The sequence below is a fragment of the Octopus bimaculoides genome, chromosome 14 (assembly GCF_001194135.2).
Source record: "Octopus bimaculoides isolate UCB-OBI-ISO-001 chromosome 14, ASM119413v2, whole genome shotgun sequence".
Lineage (NCBI taxonomy): Eukaryota > Metazoa > Mollusca > Cephalopoda > Octopoda > Octopodidae > Octopus > Octopus bimaculoides.
The window spans coordinates 20,895,701-20,919,068 of NC_068994.1; the positions used below are offsets into that span (position 1 = coordinate 20,895,701).

Sequence of the window (23,368 nt, forward strand, 5' to 3'; positions counted from 1 at the left end):
GGGTGGCACATAAAAGACACCATTTCGAGCGTGGCCGTTTTCGTGCGGGTGACACGTAAAAGCACCCACTACACTCTCTGAGTGGTTGGCGTTAGGAAGGGCATCCAGCTGTAGAAACTCTGCCAAATCAGACTGGAGCCTGGTGTTGCCATCCGGTTTCACCAGTCCTCAGTCAAATCGTCCAACCCATGCTAGCATGGAAAGCGGACGTTAAACGATGATGATGATGATGATGATGATGAATAATGTATGAATACATATCAGGTTGAGTAAAAAGTAAGCAATGTTTTGAACCATGAAAACTTGGTATCAGATTTTTGCAGAGTTTTGAATTTCTTTTAAATACTTTTTTGCAATTGTCTGATAATACAGACATAGACTTACTCAAATGCATCAATAAATTAACATTGATATTTTTTTCACTGTTGTTAGAATAATCTGAAATAGAACTATCAAAGCATGATATTCGAACAATTTTGCTATTCAACTTCAAAAAAGGACGTAAAGCAGTTGAAACTGCTCGCAATATCAACAAAACATTTGGTGAGGAAATGACCAGTGAGTGGCCAGCTCGAAAATGGTTTAAACACTTTCGCAGTGGAGACCTGAGCCTTGAAGATCATGAGTGTAGTGGAAGCTCATCTGTCATCAATAACGGTCAATTAAAGACTGACATCGAAAAAGATCCATGTAAAACGTCTTGAGAACTGGCAAAAGAACTTCAAGTTAGCCAGAAAACTGCCTGCAGCCATTTGCATGTGATTTGAAAATCAAAAAAGCTCAACAACTGGGTCCCACACAATTTGAATGAAAATCAGAAAATGAGCAGATATGAAATTTGCTTGTCACTCCTTCTCCATAACCAGACCAATCCATTTCTTGACTGTATTGTAACTTGCGATGAAAAGTGGATTCTGTACAATAATAAAAAACATTCTTCGCAGTGGTTGGACCAAAATGAAACACCAAAAACCTTCTCTAGACTCAAGCACTTCAAAAAGAAGGTTATGATGACTGATTGGGGGTGTACTGCTGGACTCATCCACTATAACTTCTTAAAACCTGGCAAAACCATTACTTCAGAAACATAGTGCCATGAAATTGCCAAAATGAATAAACAAACTGCTACTCCTCCATCCCAGACTGGTCAACAGAAGAGGGCCAATCATTCTTCATGACAATGCCCAACCGCACATTTCACTAATGATGCTCCAGAAGTTGAGGGAACTTAGCTATGAAATTCTTCCCCACCCAACTTACTCCCCAGACCTTTCTCCTACCGACTACCCTTTTTTCAAGCACCTTGATGGTTTCCTGCGAGAGAAGGAGTTCAAAAATGAAACCGATGCTGAAAATGCATTCAAAGAGTTCATCAGCTCCAGAACTCCAGAATTTTTATGTTACCAAAATAAACAAACTTGTAACTCATTGGCAAAAATGTGTTGATTGTAATGGTACTTTGATGAATAAAATTTCTGCATTGTTGAAATATATTGTGATGAATTTCATGTTTCAAAATGTTGCTTACTTTTTACTCAGCCTGATACATGCATGCATACATCCACACATACATATATGGCATGTGTATATACATACTCCTATCTCTTAAGATAAAGCAATAGTGTACTTTCCCAAATTTAAACCAACTTGAAGACAGACTTAAAAGAATGACCAACTTGAAGACAGACTTAAAAGAAAGACACCTGCTACTAAAACACTTTATATAGTACATTGACATATATTGCATTTACATATATCTAAAAACATTGTAAATCTGTATATGAGCATATAATACATCAATTAAAAAGTAATTTATATGTGATACTGAAAGGAAGTTCAACTAAAATAGAACATATGGCAACCTTCTCATTTAAGTTTGTCTGTTGGGTGATCTTTAATGTTAGTTTAGCATCAGCTGGTAAGATGTTGAATACATTTACAGTATATTGTAGCATTTCTAATATAGTAGTAAGTTTGTTTGTTTTTTTTTGTTTTCTTTTTGAAATCATGTTGGTAATAATGCTTTATTATTTCTGACATAGAACTGTAGAATTAGAAAGTACAAATTTCTAAAGACTTCATCAAGAGCATTTGTTAGATTCTAACAATGACATGGTAACGCCTTATGTATTTGTCTCTACAGAATGTCATGATAATAGTTATTGTAATGATAGCTTTTTTTTTAAGACATGGAAGCAAATGGTGTCCTGTATGATGTCCTTCCTATCATTGACCCATTAGTATTTAAACTGACCATATCTGGCCCCAAATATTCTACCTGTTTTATGTTCAAACTGGTCAAATCTGGCCTCTCATACCTATGCTACAATGCCATTCTAAAAATAAAACAATCACAACATTGAAATCTCAAAGCTATGAGGTAATGCATGATTAATTCAAAACAATGTGAGTAAAGAAGCTTTACATTCAAGGGAGTAATCTGAATGTTAAAGTGTTAATTACTTTGACTGTTATCTCTCACAGGTTAAGTGATATATGAAGTCCCTCCACTGGTTCATCAAGCAAATATTTTAACTGGTAGTTGACTTTCATACTACCTACCAGCAGTGTATCTATAGAATGGGTGTGGTGATTATTTTGAGTTTGGAAGACTGAAGTTCAGGATTACAGCAAAAATGTTTTGTAATGGTTTGGCCTAGTTCGTTTGTAGTCAGTAGGTCCTCTGTGTGTGCGTGTACTGGCAGTTGATAGGAGGCCCGAATGTAATCTATCACTAGTTACTAATTTTCTTTTGGAAATTGGTTATTTTCCCCTTTTTTCCACATAATTGATTATTCCAAAAATACATTCCATTTTCTCTAAGACATTACTCAATAGTTACAACTTCCCTTGCAGACATTTCCTGTCATCTCTTCAAAAAAAAAAATGTTTTACATTTATCTGAAATTTATTTTTCATGTATTAATAACATTTATCATTTATTTTCTTGTTGCAGCAAAAACGGTAATTTAATACGTGAGAAATGTGTTACTATTGTTTGAAACTGTAAAACATTTGCAAACAGTTTGTTCTCATCTCTACAAGTATCTGTTTCACTGTAACACGTTATCTATTATCAGTGTTGGTAGCTGTACAATTTTTGATAATTTAATTCAAGTACACCATGATTATTTGTCTGATTTATTCAAAATTTTTATCTGCTAATTTATTTGTATTCACATATGTTCACATTAGCAATTCCCTAGAAAAAGGAAGCTAAGCTATTAAAATTAATCTCCAGAGGTTTACCATATCAGATATTTTTACATCCTTCACACTTGTGTTTTAAGAAGGCTGCTTTAGATGTTTATCCTTAATTTTTCTCCTGGTGAAAATAATGAAAATATTTTAAAGGGTTTTAATTTGTTTCTTTTCCATATGGATTTCAGTAGTTATTCATGCATGAAGCTAATTATATTTATCCTAGCTATAACTTGTTCTGGACGTTTTTCTGGCTTTTGACTTCTCTCTTACTTTACAAACATTCAAGAATCAGCTATATTAGCATTATTTTGTTTATGAATTTTAAATTTGAAATGATATTGCTGTTACATTAGCTGTGACCTGCTCAGCTATCTCTCCAGTGAAGGCACATGGTTTAATTGTTAGGGAATTCGGCTCGAGATCATAAGTTCATGATTTCAATTCCTGGCAGCATGTTGTGTCCCTGAGCAAGGCACCTTATTTCATGTTGGTTCAGTCCATTCAGCTGACAAAAAGAATAGTACCTGTATTTCAAAGAACCAGCTTTGAAATACAAATACTACATGAAGGGTACTCATTTTTGTGGAGTGCTCAGCCACTTGCATGTTAACTTCACAAGCAGGCTGTTCCATTGATTGGATCAACTGGAACCCTCGTTGTTGTAACTGAGGGAGTGCCAGTTGTTATCTCTCCAACACTAATTAAACTACTAATTCAAAGAAGATATCAGCTGATTGATCTTTGCGTAGAGACTGACGTTCCCTGCTTGTAATGCCAAGGTATTTTGATACATAAGTGTAAATATGTTGCTAATGAAATACTTTTACACCTGTAATATCTCTATTTATATTACATGTGTGGGATGGACTGGAAACCTATTTTTTGCTTCTAAATTTATCAAAGCTAATTTGCATATCATTGCACAGTGATTGTAATGACCAGTCTGCAACACTAAAACTAATACAAGCTAACAATAAGCATTTATGTGTTTGCATGACTTGCTAGGAATATTTACCAAATCTCCCTCAAACCATACCTACTGCCTTAAAAGAAGAATATATTGGATAATGTGGTTCTGATTATACTGTGTTAGGAGATAAGACCAAGTTATCACCATTGGAATATCTTTGACCCATAAGTTGGCTTAGATTGGGGTTATCCTGGGGCTTAAAGCAGGACAGCAGTCAGCAATAATATATTGGTTTCAAATTTTGGCATAGAGCCAGCAATTTTAGAGGAGGGGCTAAATTGATTAAATCTACCCCAGTGCTTGACTGGTACTTATTTTATCAACCCCACAAAGATGAAAGGCAGAGTTGACCCCTGTGGAATTTGAACCTAGAATGTAAAGAAAGGCAAAATGCCACTGAGCATTTTGCTCGACATGCTCACGATTCTGTCAGCTCACTATCTAAAAATAGCAGTTTCTGCCACAGGATCAAACCTAGAACTCTGTGATTGCAAAGTAAACTTCTTGAACATTTGGCTATACTGCACTTTCATACAGTCAACAATAATATATTAAACCTCATTTTTTGTACATACAATAGCATTAACTCTTTAACTTTCAAAGTAATAATGTTTCACCATCATCACTTCTATACAGTATGCTGTGTGTATATAGAAATAGTATGGTTGACATTTAATGAGCTGCTTCTTCCTTTACTTTTCTCCGTAATACAGAATGCTGTTGATAATGATGATGGTGATGACATTGATTACAGTGATGATGTCTTACTTTTGTTCTAGCAACACTTTGGAATCACAATTTTCTCTTGACTTATTTTTTGGAGTATCAGTAGTATTCCTAGAAAAGTCTAGTTTCAAAAGTGTACCACCTTTAGATCAATTGCAGAAAAGTTAACTGAGATTTTGGGGTTTTTTTGTTGTTCAAAAACCTAAATTCCATGTCCTTATGTGATACTAAATTATTGTAACATGCATGTTGGTAATTCCAGCAATCTTTGTGACATAACTAGTGCTGGAAGTAGTTGTAATGAAAGCAGACAGACAAGAATATGAAATGAACAGAAGTTCTAGGAGATGACTTTACTGTCAATAAATGTTCTTCCATACAGAAAGACAGTCTGTATGAATTAGATGAAAGAATAACTGTAAAATCTCCTGAAAGAATAAATAGAATGCCATCTCTTAGTCTTGCAGCATTAATTAATTCATCATCATCATCTGTTTTCCATGCTGAAATAAGTTGGATGGTTTGACAGGAGTTGGACAGCCAGAGAGGTGACCAGGTTCCAATTGTCTGTTTTGGCATGGTTTTTACAGCTTGATGCCCTTCCTAATGCCAATCATTTTACAGAGCGTGATCGGTGGTTTTAAATGGCACCAACACAAGTGCACTTAACATGGTACCAGTACGAGTGCATTTAATGTAGCTCTGGCACAAGTGCATTTTACGTGGCACTGGCACAAGTTAAAAAAAAATTAAGAGCAAATAATTCAAGAAGGTAGTTGTGTGTTAAAGGCTTTAGTAAATATAAGCAAAAGCATTTATTACCAGTATAGACATTAAATGTCTATCGAGATGAGATGTAAATTGAAAATAGAAATTACAGTGACAAAGAAGATTTTGAAGTTGAGAAGTTATATGTAAAAACATTGACCCTTATAGTTAAAAATAACTTAAGATAGGTCTGTATCATGAAGAATGATATTTTGTGCTGACATTAATGATGATGGTGGTGATAATAGTCATATAACTGTTTTAGTATTGTATAAAGTTAGAATATGTGTTGTCTTTCTTAATTCTCTCTACTGGCTCCTGATTTTATAATGGCAAAGTACTTCATAGTTCTTCTGCTTCAGTCATTTTCAGTTTTGTTTCTTTTCTTAAGTGTTTTGTACTTGTGTAACGTGACATAGATTTTGGAGGCAATATAACTGTTTTCTTACTCGCAATGGTATCTTTATCAAGATGTATTTTCAATGACCTTTCACCTGACATGTTTTCTGTGGTTTAATTCAAGTCTCTTGCCTTGATATTAATCATATAATCCTTTTAGCACCTTGTAGTTTTCATGTAGAATTACTACTGGAACATTGTGCATTTCCATATTTCCTTTTAGTGCAAGCACTGAGCAAGTAGGCTCCACCCTAATTTGGTCATAGTTTGTACATGAAGTTGATATACCATCATTAATGTTAAGGTATTGAAACTCAATGAAGTTGAAGAACAGGCTTTTTAAAATATTACTTTGTACTTCTCTCTCTCTCTCACACACACACACACACACTGAGTAGTTAGAAAAAAATAGCTTCAACAACAAGAGTCATACATTGCTATTTGTCATTGTTTGTGACTGGTTAGTTACTACTACTACTACTACTACTACTACTACTACTACTACACACAAATTTATAAATATGCAAAAGCATGTACCTGCACATATACATTTGTGTGTGTATAAAATGTAACACACATTCACACATAATACCCACACAAACATATAAGGCATATTCACATCATAATTTAATGTATACCCTAATATAAACACAAAGCTTCCTCCTCCTCCTCTTCATTTCAACATTCACTCAGCACCATACATATTCATTATATACCCACATAGTTGCGTGCGTACACACACACACACGTACCTTCACTTTAGGTACAGGCATGGCCGTGTGAATTTGAAGTTAGTATTGTTCTCATGTAGTCTCAGGTTCTAACTCATTGCATGTAGTGAATGTCTTCTATTGTAGGGTTGTGAGTAAAATTGGTAGATAGAAACTGTATGGAAGAGCATTGTGTGTGTGTGTGTGTGTGTGTGTGTGTGCAAAAGGCAAGTAGGTTTTTAACCAGGAAGAGGTGTCACAGATGATATCTTTCTAGTGAGACAATTGAAAGAGAAATATTTAGCTAGAAGGAAGTTTCTATATCTAGCATTCATAGATCTGGAGAAAGCCTTTGGCATGGTCTGTCATTTTGTCGGCACTAAAGAAGCTGAAGGTATCATACAAGCTATATGCACGGGGAGTTTATAAATACAGTGATGAATTTCGCATACAGGTCACAGTCCTCATATTATAGTTCATGAAGTCATAACAAGAGTTTAAAACTATCTTTCCATGGGAACTTCTGTATGCTGATGACTTTATTCTTACAGTAAAATCTGTGAAAGATTTAGAAAAGAAATTCCAGACACGGAAGCAAAACCTGGAATTGAAGGGCTAAAGTAAACATAAACCAAAACTAAAGTTAATGATAAGTAGAGAGAAAAAACAGAACTCTGGTGCCGTCAGAGAAGTGGCTATGCTTGGTAAGCAGGAAAAGAGTTGGTAGAAATTCCATGCAGTCTGCCCAATGTAAACAATAGATGCACGAAAGTTGTGGTTGGATCAGAGGCAGGTTGAAAACATAGGCAGCTTGTGTATGTTCTTGATGTACAAGAGCATTAGACTAGGAATGTACCAAGAAAATAGATTCTGTAAATTGCTCATAAGGTTGCCTAGAAGCAGTTTCTCCTGTTGCTCTAGCTGAGTTCATTCACTGCCCTACATTTTTTCTCAGTGTTCTCTCCCTACAGCTCCTGTCATCTCAACACCCTCTCATCTTTCCATTTTTGGCCTGCCCCACACCTCTCTTTTCTTCCATGAGTTTCTTCAGATCCTCACCATACTTATCTATCTCTTTCGTGTTTCTTTTTCCCCACTCAACATCTGTTTATACTTGGTCTTATGTGGCTTAGCCCTGGAACCCTTACAAAACTCAACCTATAACTTCACACACTGTCCATTCATTCTTATTAATCCCTCCCTTGTCCCCTTGTCCTGTCCATATTCCTTTGCCCAATAGTATCTTCTTTATTACTCTCCTCACTACTATCAAACTTTTCTTCTCTTCATACTTTACTTTCATCACCTTACTTAGAATCATTACACACACACACACACACACACACTCTCTCTCTCTCTCTCTCTCTCTTTCTCTCTCTCTCTCTCTCTCTCTCTCTCTCTCTCTCTCTCTCTCTCTCTCTCTCTCTCTCTCTCTCTCTCTCTCTCGCTCTCTCTTTTATTTTCTTCCAGTTATAAGGGCCCATTTAGGCTCTTTGTCTTGCAAATTGCAAGATGACCTCACTAGGGCTGGTGTTACAAGAAAAAAGCACCCACTGCACTCTGTAAAGTGGTTGGCATTAGGAAGGGTATTCAGTTAAAAAAAAAGCATGATAAAACAGATATTGGAGCCTGAGGTATTCCTCCAGCTTGTCAAGTTCTGTTGAACTGTCTAACCCATGCCAGCATGGAAAACAGGCATCAAATGATGACAATGATGATGATTTTATGTATATGTTGTTGAAGAAGACCCAAGAAGACATGAGACATAGTACTGAAGGACAACCTCAGGGTACTCAACTTTACAGAGATGGCAAATGATCAAAATATCTGGCACCTTGCTGCACTCAAGATGACCTGTCCTCCACATCAGAAGTGTTAATGTCACTCCCCTGATGAAGAATATTGGCCTGCAAGTGCCAGTGACACATAAAAAGCACTTGTGCTGGCGCCATGTAGAAGCATTTGTGCCAGTGTCACATTAAAAGCACCCAACACACACTGTAAAGTGGTTGGTGTTAGGAAGGGCATCCAGTCATAAAAACCAAGCCAAATCAGACTGGAACCTGGTACAGCTCTCCTGCTTGCCAACTGTGATCAAACTGTCCAAGCCATGCTAGCATGGAAAATGGACGTTGAATGATAATGATGTATATATGTAGGAGTTGTGGGTATCTGTATATATAAGGTACACAATATATTATAATTCCTACTGAAAAATGAGACATGTACACACTAATATAAGCAAAACCTTCCTGTTCCTGCTCTACATTCCACTATTCCTTAGCAACACATAAGGCTTGTATTATCACACAATACCACACATACTCATCAAATGTACACACAGTTGTGTGTGTATGAATGTTTACAAGCTGTACTTCATACAAATGCATTGAACTAGAAAATAAAAATAATTGATGATGCTTGTTAATGTTCTCTGTCAAAAAAATTATCCTCTAGCTCCTCACATTTGTAGATGGCTGGAATAAATAATCCTTTACTTGAAAAACAAGCAAGGGTTTGTGACAAGAAGGGTATCTTTTTATTGCCAATAAAGGCTATATCTCCTAATATCCCTTCTACCCCTTTCATATTTTTGCTTCATTGACCAGATCACAGTTGTGTGACAAAAACTTCACACTTCATGAAAAAATGAATTGAATTTAACAGTTTTGTTCGTTATTGAATGGTTAAAATGTCTATTCCACAATGAAATTGCTTTAGTTTCAACAGACAATCTCAAATCAAGTCACTTGCTTGACAAGTACTACCTCTGAATTAGCAAGAATCTGTGTACATTTAAATACAAAGAAGAAAAAAACCAAACATATTAGTCAGAAAACTAAATATATTAGTCATTTGAAGTTAATTTTAGATTAAGAGTTCATATGACAACCAATTGTTATTTATGTGTATGTTATTAACTGTGTAAAGTTAAATTCTGCAAATAAATATCTTTAAATATATAGGAGATACCAAGTAAATTATTCATTTTCATTTTAAAAGGTTTTATATGGATAGGTATTGCTGTTATGTGTTTGTTACTTAATACACAAAGATAAACTCTACAATGAAATTAATATTATCAGGATATAAAATGAAGATAATAATGATGATGACTGGCAACAACAGCAGTGGCAACAATGACAATAAGGATTAAATAAATATAATCTGGACATAAAATAATGATGATAATGACAGTACTAGTAGTGGTAGCAGCATTGCTGCTGTTGTTTTGGTTTAACTACTGTTAATTGTAGGTTTGGTGTTAAGTGTGCAAAGGCAAATTCTATAAATAATGCAGTTTTATACGATTTAAATTATTATAAGAGAAAAACAATATTGTATAGAATATGTACTTGTACAATCCAAGAATGTAGCAGTCAGAAAGGAACTTGAAATTGTGAGAAGTTATAAGTGTAGTATCATCAATTAACCCTTTCACTGATTTGAAAGCCATTAATGGTTCTGAAATGTTTTATTATCACATATCTGAGAGCCACTAGTGGCTCTCAACTCATTGTTCAAATAATGGGATGTAACTATCTTGAACATATGTATCATAATCTGTTGGGACTATTAATATATGAAATAAGACAGGTTCGAAGATGAGAACCATATGTATTCTTCAAAACACAGGAAAAAAATCAACTGAAGTTATGGTATGAATATTTATTGGTATAATGCTATCAAAACCAAAAATTACATATTTGAAATGGAAAATATTATCCTTTTGTGAATAAAAATGAAACTTGGTTTATAAACATGAAAACATGAAAATTTTTAGTAAATAAACACGAAGCACTAAACAATTTTGTCTGCTAATATCTGCTCTATACTTTGTATCCTGAAATTTTATCCTTTATCCTTTTATGGTGTTATTTATGAACTATTGATATCTGAAAAGCTGTTGCAACATGACAAATAAATAGATGCAAAACTTTACTGTAAAATTCTGTTAAATTCTTTAAAGTGTACAAATTCAAAATATATGGAAATGATTTGCATCAAAGTAATTTAGTTGATAATACCCGATGGTTATATAAAAAAATATAAAAGCTAACATGCAAGAACCATATTTGGCTCTCAAACACCTGACTAATAAAAATTTTCATTCTTGAGAAGCATTTGTGTTTCTCAGGTTTTTATCATGCTTATATACTTCCTTTAAAGATATTATGAAAAGAACAAAAGGATATCTTTGTATTATTTATAGTTTTAATTACATAGGCAAAACATGACAAATGAAGCCATCCAATTTGCCTTGGACAGTAAAAGGGTTAAAATAAAATTAAAATTACTAAATACTGTTAAAAATATTGTATGAAAGCTAAAGTAAGATACACTCAAATGGGTTAAAATAAAAGACTAATATAAGTAAATGCTTTTAAGATTACCAAATTATGATCAAATACTCTATGTGTTTAGGGATCTGGTCTTAAAGAAAACAAATTAATTTCTAATGAGAAAGCATTATTAGAATTTCCAAACTGATGTCTTTGAGAATCTAATTCTGTATACATGTTATTAACGAGTAAAAGGTGTTTGATAATAATAGGGTGGTTTCAACACATGTGCTAATGAAGGGAAAGATATAAACCTATAATAATTATAAAGATGGCTTAATTACAGTTATCTGCTTTCAGGATATAAGAATGTTGGGAAGCATTTCTTAAATGGAGCTTATAATTGGGATTTGAAGAGCAAGGATGCATGTCAACAACAATTGTGAAATTAATCTGGTTATCATCACATGCTCTCTAGTGAAAACTGAAACTGTTGAGAAGTAAATGTTAGAGATTTGGAAAACAGAGATGGGTGAGAGGGAGAGAAAAAAAAGTGAGGTTTAATAGGATTGGGTATATGTTGTTGTTCAGCAGTCTAGTGTAGAAGTATTGATAGATTAACTTGGTTGCTCCTATAGTAACGTGGTATTAGAATATATAGTTTTATATTTAGATTTAACATAGGGCTAACAGACAAAAAAGGCTGCTATTATAAAGGCACAGTATTAGAAGTCAATATATAAATGAGAAAAAAAAAAGGCAATGAGCTGGCAAAATCATAAGCATGCCAGGTAAAATACTGAGTGACATTTTGTCCATCTTTACATTCTGAGTTCAAATTCCACCAAGGTCAACTTCACCTTTGATCCTTTCAGGGTTGATAAAATAAGTACCAGTTTTGTATTGGTGTTGACGTAATTGACTTACTCCCTTTCCCAAAGTTGCTGGCCTTGTGCTAAAATTTAAAACCAATATATAGATGGGAATGAAGAATTAGAAAGAAGAAGAATGAGAGAAGTTAGAAACTGAGAAGTATGAATTCTGAGGTAAAAATAAAAGCCTAAAGAAAAAAATATAGATGTGTAAATATAGGGTTTACCTAAGATGAAGATGAATATATATATATGTATATTCCTATTAAAATACAGATGTATTTGAATATATAAATTTAAAAAAATATAAGTATAACAGTGAATAGATGACTAAATGTGTAAACATACCCTCATGTCTTATTTTTTTTACCCTTACACCTTTTCCAGTTAAGTCAAAACAAAACCTCTTCTCTAATTTGTATTAACATTACATCTGTTTCTGACACTTCAATAACATTGCCTACTTTTTGAAACATATAATGGGTTAGCTTTTAATGTCAGTTTAAATTATGAGAAATAATAATACAACTCTACCTTCCCTCCATATATTTGGGTTTTTTCCTACTTAGCCATACTCTTGTTCAAACATTCATATATTTGGTAATCATGTCCTTATTTTTCATTACTCCAACAAATCATAATTTGAACCTCTATATCATAATCTACTTTTTTTTAATTCTTTGTTATTGTGGTTTTTTCCTGTTTATTAAATCAAAAATTTCTATATATACCTGCATAAAAAAAAAAATGTTTGTGTGTACATGCTATAGGTAATGAACAAGAGAAAATGTGCACAATACTGAGGGGGAAAATATAAATGACTTATGTAACTTGGTTCCAGATAACTGTATTAAATTAAATTAAATCATATGGTAATAATTTCAAACTTTGGCTTAAGGGCACTAATTTTAGTGTGGTATTTCACTGATCCTTTGTTTTATCAACCCAAAAAAAAGGCAAAGTTGACTTTGGCAGGATTTGAACTCAGAACATAAAGACACTAAAGAAATGCTGCTAAGCATTTTCATCCAACATGCTAAAAATTCTCTCAGCCTAATAATAATAATAATGATAATCATTTCTACTATAAGCACAAGGCCTGCAATTTTTGTGGGGTGTGGCTAGTCAATTACATTGAGCCTAGTTCTCAACTGGTATTTATTTTATTGACTCTGAAAGATAAAAGGTAATTTAGGATAAAAGTGGAATTCACACCCAGGATGTAAAGACAGACAAAATGCTTAGTAGCATTTTGTCCTGTATGCTAACAGTTCTGCCAGCTCGGTACCTTGAACTTATTGTATACAATGCTCAGATGCATTTCAACTCATTGGAAAAGGTTTAAGAAGGAGATAGAAAGCAGATATAAGTCAAGTAAAGAAAGACAGCAATGAAAGCTTGAAGTACATGTACTATATACTTAGAACTTGGAGTGTAATTGTTTAGTAGTATGATTGCCATTAAAGTATATTGTACATCCTCACTATTTTCATATAGTTCTGTGCTCAGTTATTTTTATTACTAAAAACTACAACCAGTTACAATACACACACACACACACACACACACACACAATCTCCTTTTAGAAAATATAACAACATATTCAGTAATCCCAACAAACACTGCCAATCAAAAACCTATGGAATCTAAATAAGATTATATTAAATTGATCTACCAGGAGTTAATATCTCAAGATTTAGATATTGTATTCTAGAATATGGATTCTATTTTGAAGATGGTTAGGTGATATTTAGGGAAGACTTAGCTGCTGCATTGAATAGGTCAAGTAACTAGGTAGAAATGCTCACTAGCTTGAGAACAGGAGAGGATTTGTTTAATATTACAGTTGGGCTGTCTCTTTAGATAAAAAGTTTAAAATTCTAACTTATTTATAATCAGTGGAAAACATGTTTATCACTTCAGAAAATTGATTACTATTGACTTGGCAATGCCACTTTAGCATACAGTCTACCTAACCATTTACACTTTAGCATGTGGTTTGCCTGGCCATTTCATACCTAATCAAGCAGTTGAACCCTAAACCCTAACCTAACCCTAATCTCCAGCCTAGCCCTAAACCCTAACTCTAATCCTAACCTAGATTAGATCATTTCACTGCACAGACTACAGATGCTGCAGTAGACTGCATACTAAAGTGGCACCAACTAGGCGCATCAGTTTCCATATACATACTTCTCTATTATTTTATATCACAATTTGTGAACAATTGTCTCAGTGGCTATAGATCCCCATCATGCAAATCACTGGTTCTTATTTTTATGAATATACATACATATGCATGAACACACACACACACACACACACACATTCCTCACAGTTTCTATCTGCCAAATTCCACTCATGTGGCTTTGATCATTCCAAGTCTTTGATAGAAAGTACTTGCTCAAGGTTCTGTGGTTGCAAGTGAATTTTATCGCAAAGTCATCATACCTACCCTCTTGCTATAGACAGTTAAATTCATCTTGGAAGGATGGAAATCAAGATGATCCAGATGGAGCTTGAACTGAGAAACCAGAGGACAAAACCATTCCAAAGTATTTCATATTTAGTCTAAGATGCTTTTATCTCGGCCGTCACTTCTGATCTTTTTAAGAATATTATAAATACTAAATCTTAGTGTAACAAATAATCCACAGTTTTCTCATTGACTAAATTATGACTTCTGAAATTTTGCTCAACATTCACAAGTTCTCACACAATACGTGCCAAGTATGTTTAATGATGATCATCTCCATTATATCTTAAGCTAACTAAAATAAATTTATTTTTAATTATGCAACCATCAAACGTTCTCTACACATCCTTACATGGCAACACAATAGAATCACTTGCCAGTTACTTGGATATCATTTTACAATAACCTCCCCTCTCAAGTGTATTCATATCCTTTTTTAAACTTTACATGCATTATCTCCATCTTAAAATATACACGTTTTCCACTGACTATAAATAAGTTAGAATTTTAAACTTTTTCTCTAAATCCTCTCCTGTTCTCAAGCTAGTGAGCATTTCTATCTAGTTACTTGACCTATTCAATGCAGCAACTAAATCTCCCCTAAATATCACTTAGCCATCTTCAAAATAGAATCTATGTTCTAGAATACAATATCTAAATCTTGAGATATTAACTCCTTAACAGAGACAGGATCACTTCCACCAGAATGCCTGTCCAGTCACTATTACTGCACTGTTCATTAGTAATTCAAGGGAATATCATCATTATCATCCTTTAATGTCCATTTTTCCATGCTGGTATGGGTTGGATAGTTTGACCAGAGCTGCACCAGGTTCCAGTCTGATTTGGCTTGGTTTCTACAGCTGGATGCCCTACCTAACACCAGCCACCTTACAGAGTGTGATGGGTGCTTTTTACATGGCACCAGCATAGATGCTTTTCTGTGATGCCAGCACAGGTGCTTTTTACATGGTGCCAGCATGGGTGCTTTTTGTGTGGCACTGATATAAGCTTTTGCAGGTCAATCCTCTTCAGCAAGGAGAGCAGCATTAACACACTTCTGCTGTGGCAGATGGGTCTTCTTGGCAAGGCACCAGATATCGCAGTCCTTTGTCATCTCCTCTGTAAGGTTCAGTGTCATGAGATCATCCTTCAATACTTCATCCCATGTCTTCCTGGGTCTTCCTTTTCCACGAGTTCCATCCACTTTGAGTGTCAACATCCAATAACAATATTATGGTATTGCACATACAAAAACAATATCATGATATGCCACATACAAAATTACTGTTCACATCTGACATTTTTCTTCATCAACATATTGCCAAATTCAAACACAAAGTATGTACTTTCACTATCTTTGTCCAAGTTGGAAATTGAAACATCCTGTTCATAGTCCACATGTTAATTTATACTTAATGCATTTTTTGCTCCAACTATTCAAATTGAAGAGTCCTACTACTAAATTTAAAGCTTATGAAAAAAGGGTAAACTGTTATTAGAAAGAAAGAAAATGTTATAGAAGGAAGACCTAAACCATTCTGAGAACATAAAACCCATGCCTTAGCAATGTTAGACTGTACAGCAAATGTTTACCTATCAATATTTCATGTTATCAATAGATTTATGTTGTGATATTTTAATTTAAATATGAATAGGTTGTTTGGCCATATATGATCAAGGACTTGTTGGTAATGAAAGAGTCACACTCCAGTACCTTCTGCAATTTCCTTCTTCATTCATTTATCTTTCCCACCCCTCTCTCTCTCTCTCTCTCAACTTCTCTGTTTTCTTCTTTCTCATACTTCTTTTTCACACTTCATAACTTTTTCATAATTTTCTGTTTTTCTCCCTTTTCTGTAATATTTCTTTTTAGATCGCCTATTCATTGCAACTACCTCACCCTCCCTTTAGTCTTTTTCCATTAACCTTCCTATTTATGCACCTTTTTCACTTTCTTCACTTGTGTTATATATATATGTATACCTTTATTTATAAACAAGTTTCTTATTCTGTATAATTTGTTTCCTCAGGCAGCCAGCATATTACAAATGGAGAAAGAGGGGGAGGAACACATGGAATCACCGAGTAAGTTAATACTCTTGTTTGCTTCTACGTTTAGTTTTATTTTCACCTTTTCTCAGTATTTCACTTGCTTCAAACATGTAATATTATCAAAATGTAGTTTTATGATTCTTGTTGCATCATTTGAGAACATGTTATTATTTACAATGATCTTAATTTACAGTCAACACACTGTTCCTTGATGCATAGATATATAAAATATATGTGTGTGTGTGTGTGTGTAACCATGCAGTGCTTCCAGAAGTCAGTTACACTACAATTGGCAGGTTTTCCAGAGAACCTCATATCATCAGATATTCCAGTCCTTTTCCATTTCCTCTGTCAGGCTTAGTGTCCTGGTTAGCCTTCATCACTTCATTCCATATCTTCCTGAATCTTCCTCATCCAAAGGCTCCAGCTACATCCTTATACTTTTGCATCATATGTTCACACCCGCTAAGTCTTCTTACACACTATGGAATTCCTCTTATGCCCAGTTTTCCTGTCAGCACATTTATGCTATATTGTTCATGCACATTTACATGGCATATCCAGTGGAGTATGCTCACTTCATTTCTTCTTAGTCTTCTCAAGTCCACTGCATTCAAGGCCCATATCTCACTACCAGGCAGTGTTGCAGTTCTAACACAAGCATCATACAATCTACTTTTCATTCTTGGAGAAAAAACCTTTGTTGCTGCAGTGAACTTTTTTTCCAATCTGTTCTTATTCTTGCTGATGATGTCTTCTAGTTAGCAAAAACTATTAACTACATCCAGCGAACCATCCAAGCATGTAAGGGCTTCTAATTCTAGTGTGTTCACAAAATGTAATGCTCCATTGCATTTATCACATATGAAGCTTGTTCTCTGATAGCCTGTCTGTGTTCTACTACATAATCTGTTACCTAAGTCTATTCAGCCAGTAGTCAGTATAGCGCTTTACCCTGTATCACACTGGCAAGGTGATCAAGACTAATTAATTCTGGCGTATGGACAACACAAGGACCTTGTTATACATCCATGGTTGTTCCTCATGCATGCTTGCATAGACCTGTCCATTTGGTTTAACTTGAGTCTTGAGTGGAACTTATGAGTCTTTACTTTTGACTCAATTGTGTTTTACTACCAGTATCTCTTGTCTCTGGAGGCGCAATGGCCCAGTGGTTAGGGCAGCGGACTCGCGGTCATAGGATCGCAGTTTCGATTCCCAGACCGGGCATTGTGAGTGTTTATTGAGCGAAAACACCTAAAGCTCCATGAGACTCTGGCAGGGGATGGTGGTGAACCCTGCTGTACTCTTTCACCACAACTTTCTCTCACTCTTCCTTCCTGTTTCTGTTGTGCCTGTAATTCAAAGGGTCAGCCTTGTCACACTGTGTCACGCTGAATATCCCCGAGAACTACGTTAAGGGTACACATGTCTGTGGAGTGCTCAGCCACTTGCATGTTAATTTCACGAGCAGGCTGTTCCGTTGATCGGATCAACTGAAACCCTCGACGCCGTAAGCCAACGACGGAGTGCCAACAACAACAATCTCTTGTCTCTACCCTTTTTTTTCTCTCTTCAAGTTTCTCTAAAATTTCTCACATAAAAATCCTCACAGAATTTTAAGTAGTATTCTCTCTCTCTCTCTCTCTCTCTCTCTCTCTCTCTCTCTCTCTCTCTCTCTTTCATTGCCAAACAATTGGCCTTTGAATAAAGAAAAAACAGTTTATCCTCATCTATTGCTCCCTGTCCCTACAGTATTTACAGTCCCATTTACATCAATTTACTATCCTTGCTCCCTATCTATTACTGACTTCACATGCCACTCTACCACCTCCCGGCAGGCTTATTTCCTGTTTGGAGCCCCTGTTCCCTGTTACCAGTGACAGTAGGAAGGGGACTCTATGTATACCCCCTCCCCTCTATAGTTTCTTGCAAGTACATTGTGTTCTTCACTTCACACAATTTCCTCCATCCTGCGACGTTACTAGAGTTATTGTCCTTCCACTTGGCTACACTGTTGATTTGCTATATATGCATCTCTATGTGTTTCAACCCTTACCCCCAAAACTTCAAATGTTCAACAAAAACTCCTTTGTGAAGTAATTACATTACCTTATGCTTGGTGTTTTTTCTATCTTTCTCATCTCACTGATAACAGATTGGGTCAAACTGCAGCACCCTATGATGATACATTAGATTATAAGTTATTCTAATGATCCTGGCAGAAGTGTGTAACATTGATACATGAACACTGCTGCCACTAACCCTAAATGATTATTTTGGTTTTAGTTTCAATAACTTCTTTCAATCACATACTGGTCTGAACAAGGGTGCAGGGATGATTTGATGGTTAATAAATATTGGTTGGTGAGGTAAGGTGAAAGAGACAAAAGTGGCTCAGGAAGGAGGAGGTGGTAAGAGGAGATGCAGAAAGGCTGGGGAGCACCAATGAGAGATAGGGAGATGATGTGTGGGTTGGGAATTGAAAGAGAGAGAGAGAGATGTACATTGACAGAGATGGAGGTCGGAGGTACTTAGAGAACTGTGGTGGTGGGAGGGGGCTATCAATGGTATGAGAGGATGTCAATGATGGCAGTCATAAGATGTGGCTCAAGGGCAAGGGAGATAACTGGTGGCAGAGAATGGAGTGATTAGTAGAAAATATTAAAGTGGGAAGGGATAGAATGAAGGATGTTTAGAAAGAAGTGGTTTCCAGGAAGAAAGCTAACTGATAGAACAAAAGCGGATGATTTTTCTCTCATACGATTACAACAGCTGAATAGAACCATAGTGGGTGTTAGGAAGATGAGAGGTGGGAGAAGACTTGATACAGCCTTGTGAGTATCTCAACACACTTCATTGGACAGATGGCTTTCCCCAAGCACAGCAAAATGTCATTTGTCTCAAACTTTTGTAATCTCCTCCACAAGGTTCAATGTCATAAGATCAGTCTTCTCTATGTTACCTCATATTTCCCTGGTTGGGTCTCCTTCTTCCACAGATTCCATCCACAACTTTTGTCAGCTCTTCTTTATGCAGCTGTATTCCTCTATATGCATCACATGACCATACCAGCACATTCTTCCCTCTTGCATGCTACATCTGATTCCTCTTATTCCCAATTTTTCTCACTACATTTGCATTTTGTCATATATTCACCCTGTCATTGCTCATCCAACTGGAGCATGCTAACTTAATTTCTTTCTATTCTTCATATATCCCCTGCATTACAACCCACATTTCACTTCCATGTAGCATTGTTGTTCTTACACAAGCTCTCTTTCACTCTGAAAGGGAGACCTTTTGTTATCCACAGAGCTATTGCTCTGAATTTTTTCCAGCTGTTTTCTTATTCTTGTAACTATATCTGCAGTACATCCTCTTCCACTACTAATTAGGTCACCTAGGCAACAGAAGCTACCTACTACCTCTAAGGATTTTCCTGGGCATTTGAAAAATTCTATTTCTCATGTGTTCTTAGAGAGAGAGAGTGTGTGGGGGTGAAATCGCTCTTGAGGTTCTCTTGTAACGTAACCCAATACAACTTGTTTGGTCAGGTTGTCAACAACTAAACTGGCAATCCCACCAAGCCTGCTCATTGAGAAGGCTGAATTTTTGGACACACTTCAGGATGGAAATCAAGATGTGTTAAAAGGCAGATGAACTCGTGAGAGTTAAAGGCCATCCACTTGTGTGCAAATGTGTTTTGTCCAATCATATCCTTGCTGACTCATAGGATCCTTTGATGTGAAAAGTCTAGAAGGCATGATGAAGTGAAACCTGCAGTTGATGTAGCTGCCAATCATCTTGCAGTGCTTGTCACTGGATTCCAGTTATTGATATTCAGAAAGTGGAATACATGTTGCTTCAAGTATGTTACTTTAATCCTATGACATATCTCATTCCATCTCGTTCATCTTGTCTCTACACTAAAGTCATGCAGCAATGGGGGAGAGGTGAAGATTCATCTCAGAGCACAGAAGCATAATTGAGATTATAGGGATGATGTAGAGTGATTGAGATGGCTGTCATCTGTCAACATGAAGCAATCATCATGTGTGTGTGTGTGTGTGTGTGTGTGTATGTGAAGGCATGAGGTTTAGTGAATAAGGTTTTGCACTCACAATTCCAAGATCATGGTTTTGATTCCCCAACCAGCAATGCATTGAATTCATGAACAAAACACTTCATTTCACATTGCTCCAATCCACTCAGCTTGCAACAGCTCCAATCCACTCAGCTTGCATCCCATTCAGAGGGGTTGTCGGCCTGCTCACCTAACCAGCAAGATGGCATCTTTCAAAAGCACATTGTGATCAACAGTGTGTAAAAACATTTAATAGTCTGCTCAATTCAGTGATTATATATCTACTATATAAATGTGAGTGTTTGTGGTTATGTATGTGTGTTTAACCAAAAAGGATTGGAAATGGTGCATCCTCAAGAAAAACGAATTTGATTTTCGAAATATGTCCCAAAGACAATGTTGTCTGTAAGTAATTAGAAAATATAATTCGGTACAAGAAATAACTCAACTTTTAGATCAACAAATCTCCTACTCTCTCTATTATTTACCACAATATTTATAGCAAAACAAAATGTTATAGAAGACCTCTCTTGCCCATGCAAGCTTGGAAAAAACAGCATAAAATGATAAGTTGTTTTTTTTGTTGTTGTTGCTTTGCTTTGTTTTTGTTGTTTTGTTTTTTCCTTAATTAAAACTCTGTTTCTGGACGCAACTTTACAGTGGTGTTGTGGGTTTACAGAGAGAACTTTCACCATAATGCTACATAAGGATTCCTTTTGAGGAGGTATAAAACCAATTCTTACAATGAAAAGGTTGTAATTGATTGAATGAACCCCCATTAAATTACTGACTCCAAATGGGTGGAAACTTGATCCTGTGGGAACTTGGAGCCCTGAAAAACAAAACAAATGCAGCAAAGAATTTAGTTTGAGACTCTACTGCTGCTTTCTTGGATAATTGTTTCTTCAATAGGTATAAGCAGTTTTTAAAATGACTAACTGGTGTGATTGAAATAACACAGTTGTACTTTATAAATAGAATTATGAAGCACTAAGTTACTGAAAGATATCTAGTTTTAGTAATAATTGATTTATTTGATTTCTTCTATAAGTACATGCTTCTCACTCATACTTCAACTTTTCAATTATCCTATTTCTTTGGTCTCTAGATTTATTCTGTATTCTTTCTCATACTTCTCTCTCTCTCCCCCTTACACACTCTTATTCTCTCTTCCACTCTCTCTATCTGTTTTTCAAACTGTCTTATCTTTTTCTTCATCTATATCTTATTGTTTCTCCTGTATACCCTCTATTATATCTCACACTTTTCTTATCTCCCTCCTACAATTTATCAGTTTTCTCTTTCATCTTTCTATTCTCTCTCACGACATACACATATATGTTAAAATATTACTAATACTCACTCAATTCACAAGCAATTCTTTTCAAATGTCTATTAATCGTATGCGAATGTTTTTTTTTTTAATATAATTTTTTTTCTCTGTAAATGTCACAAGTAATAAGTCCCTACTTGTAAACACTGCTGCTAGTGCACTGCTAACTGGAAAACGATGTTTGACAATACTCTCTCTCTACAAGCATTTTTGTTATTATAAGCCTATTAATTAATAGTCCTTATTAACAAGAAGCGCTAATACTACTCCTTACTAAATAAACGCTACTAGAGTGCTTACTAATCGTGCTCCAGCACGACTTATGAGGCTAAAACGAACTAAATATTTAATAAATACTACACTGCCGCTTTTTTCAAGTACCATTCTACAACCACCACCACAGTTCTCATCAAACATCTCTATCGTCAGTAACCCGAACGTATTCACTAATAATCCCCCAACGCAGACACAACTATGTGTTGTACGGGCTACCGCCCTGTCATCGGTCGTCTGCACGATCAGGGCTGATTAGAGTCACCTCAGCAATGCAATATGCAATCACCGTTAGAAAAGCTTCCCTAATAAACATACCACTTGTTGACATTTTTATTTTCACTAAAACAGTGTCGCCGTTGCAATGGTGTCGGCATTAATTTTATTAGCAAGTTATCCGTGCGCGTGTGTTTATGTGAGGAATTACTAAGTAGTTAATATGGTTTAGTAGCTGTCAGTAGTCTATCTCCTGACGCCGTCTTCATCCCGCATATAAAACATACACACACGCCTCTGAATTCAGCTGGCAAAGTACTTATCTTCTCTAAGTACACCAGCAGACACACACACACACACACACACACACACACAAAACCATCCTACACATTTCTCTTGCGTAGTAGTAACTTAGGACATTCAGTCCAGTCAACAATGGTACTAAACTGTTTGTCTTTCCAACTGGCTTTTATCGAGTCGGATTAAACGGTAAAGTTCTCTCACTATCTAATGTTTACCTGCCGTTTGTTTATGTTTATATTTGCTTGTCTCCTCCAATTTTTGTATTTACCTGTCACTTATTATGTATATCACAATGTTTAGCCCCAAGTCATACCTCGTCAAGTAAACCTAAGATCAGTGCCGTTCCACCTGTGACCATCCTGTTGTGTTTTTTTTTTTTGTCCATTGTCATATATCCAAGACTATATTTTGTAATGATTTTTCCCCCCTTTTTATAAGACAGTAAGGTATGATTTAAATGAGATTTGTTTGCTATTCTGTAGCAGGTTAAGTAGCCGTCTAAAGATACTGGTTAGTAGCTTGTTTAATTCTAGATCACCTTTAGTCGAACAGGCATGATCAAAGGTATTCCAGCCGTGTCCATCCTGCTGGTTTTCTGATGTTGTGTTACTCCGATTAACCTAATATCTTTTTTTTTCACCAATGTAGAGCGTCATTCAAGAGAGATTATATATATATATATATATATATATA

The 23,368-nt window shown here is 35.5% G+C and overlaps 1 protein-coding gene across 6 annotated transcripts in view; it reads left to right on the forward strand.

Annotated features, from left to right (window-relative positions):
- Positions 1 to 23,368, forward strand: part of LOC106876125 (protein PFC0760c) — a 385,512-nt gene that overhangs the window by 228,579 nt on the left and 133,565 nt on the right. For all 6 annotated transcript variants that reach the window (XM_052972740.1, XM_052972743.1, XM_052972739.1 and 3 more), the window contains exon 9: positions 16,442 to 16,496. In XM_052972740.1, the coding sequence (XP_052828700.1) occupies positions 16,442 to 16,496 (55 nt within the window). The remainder of the gene's footprint in view (positions 1 to 16,441; positions 16,497 to 23,368) is intronic.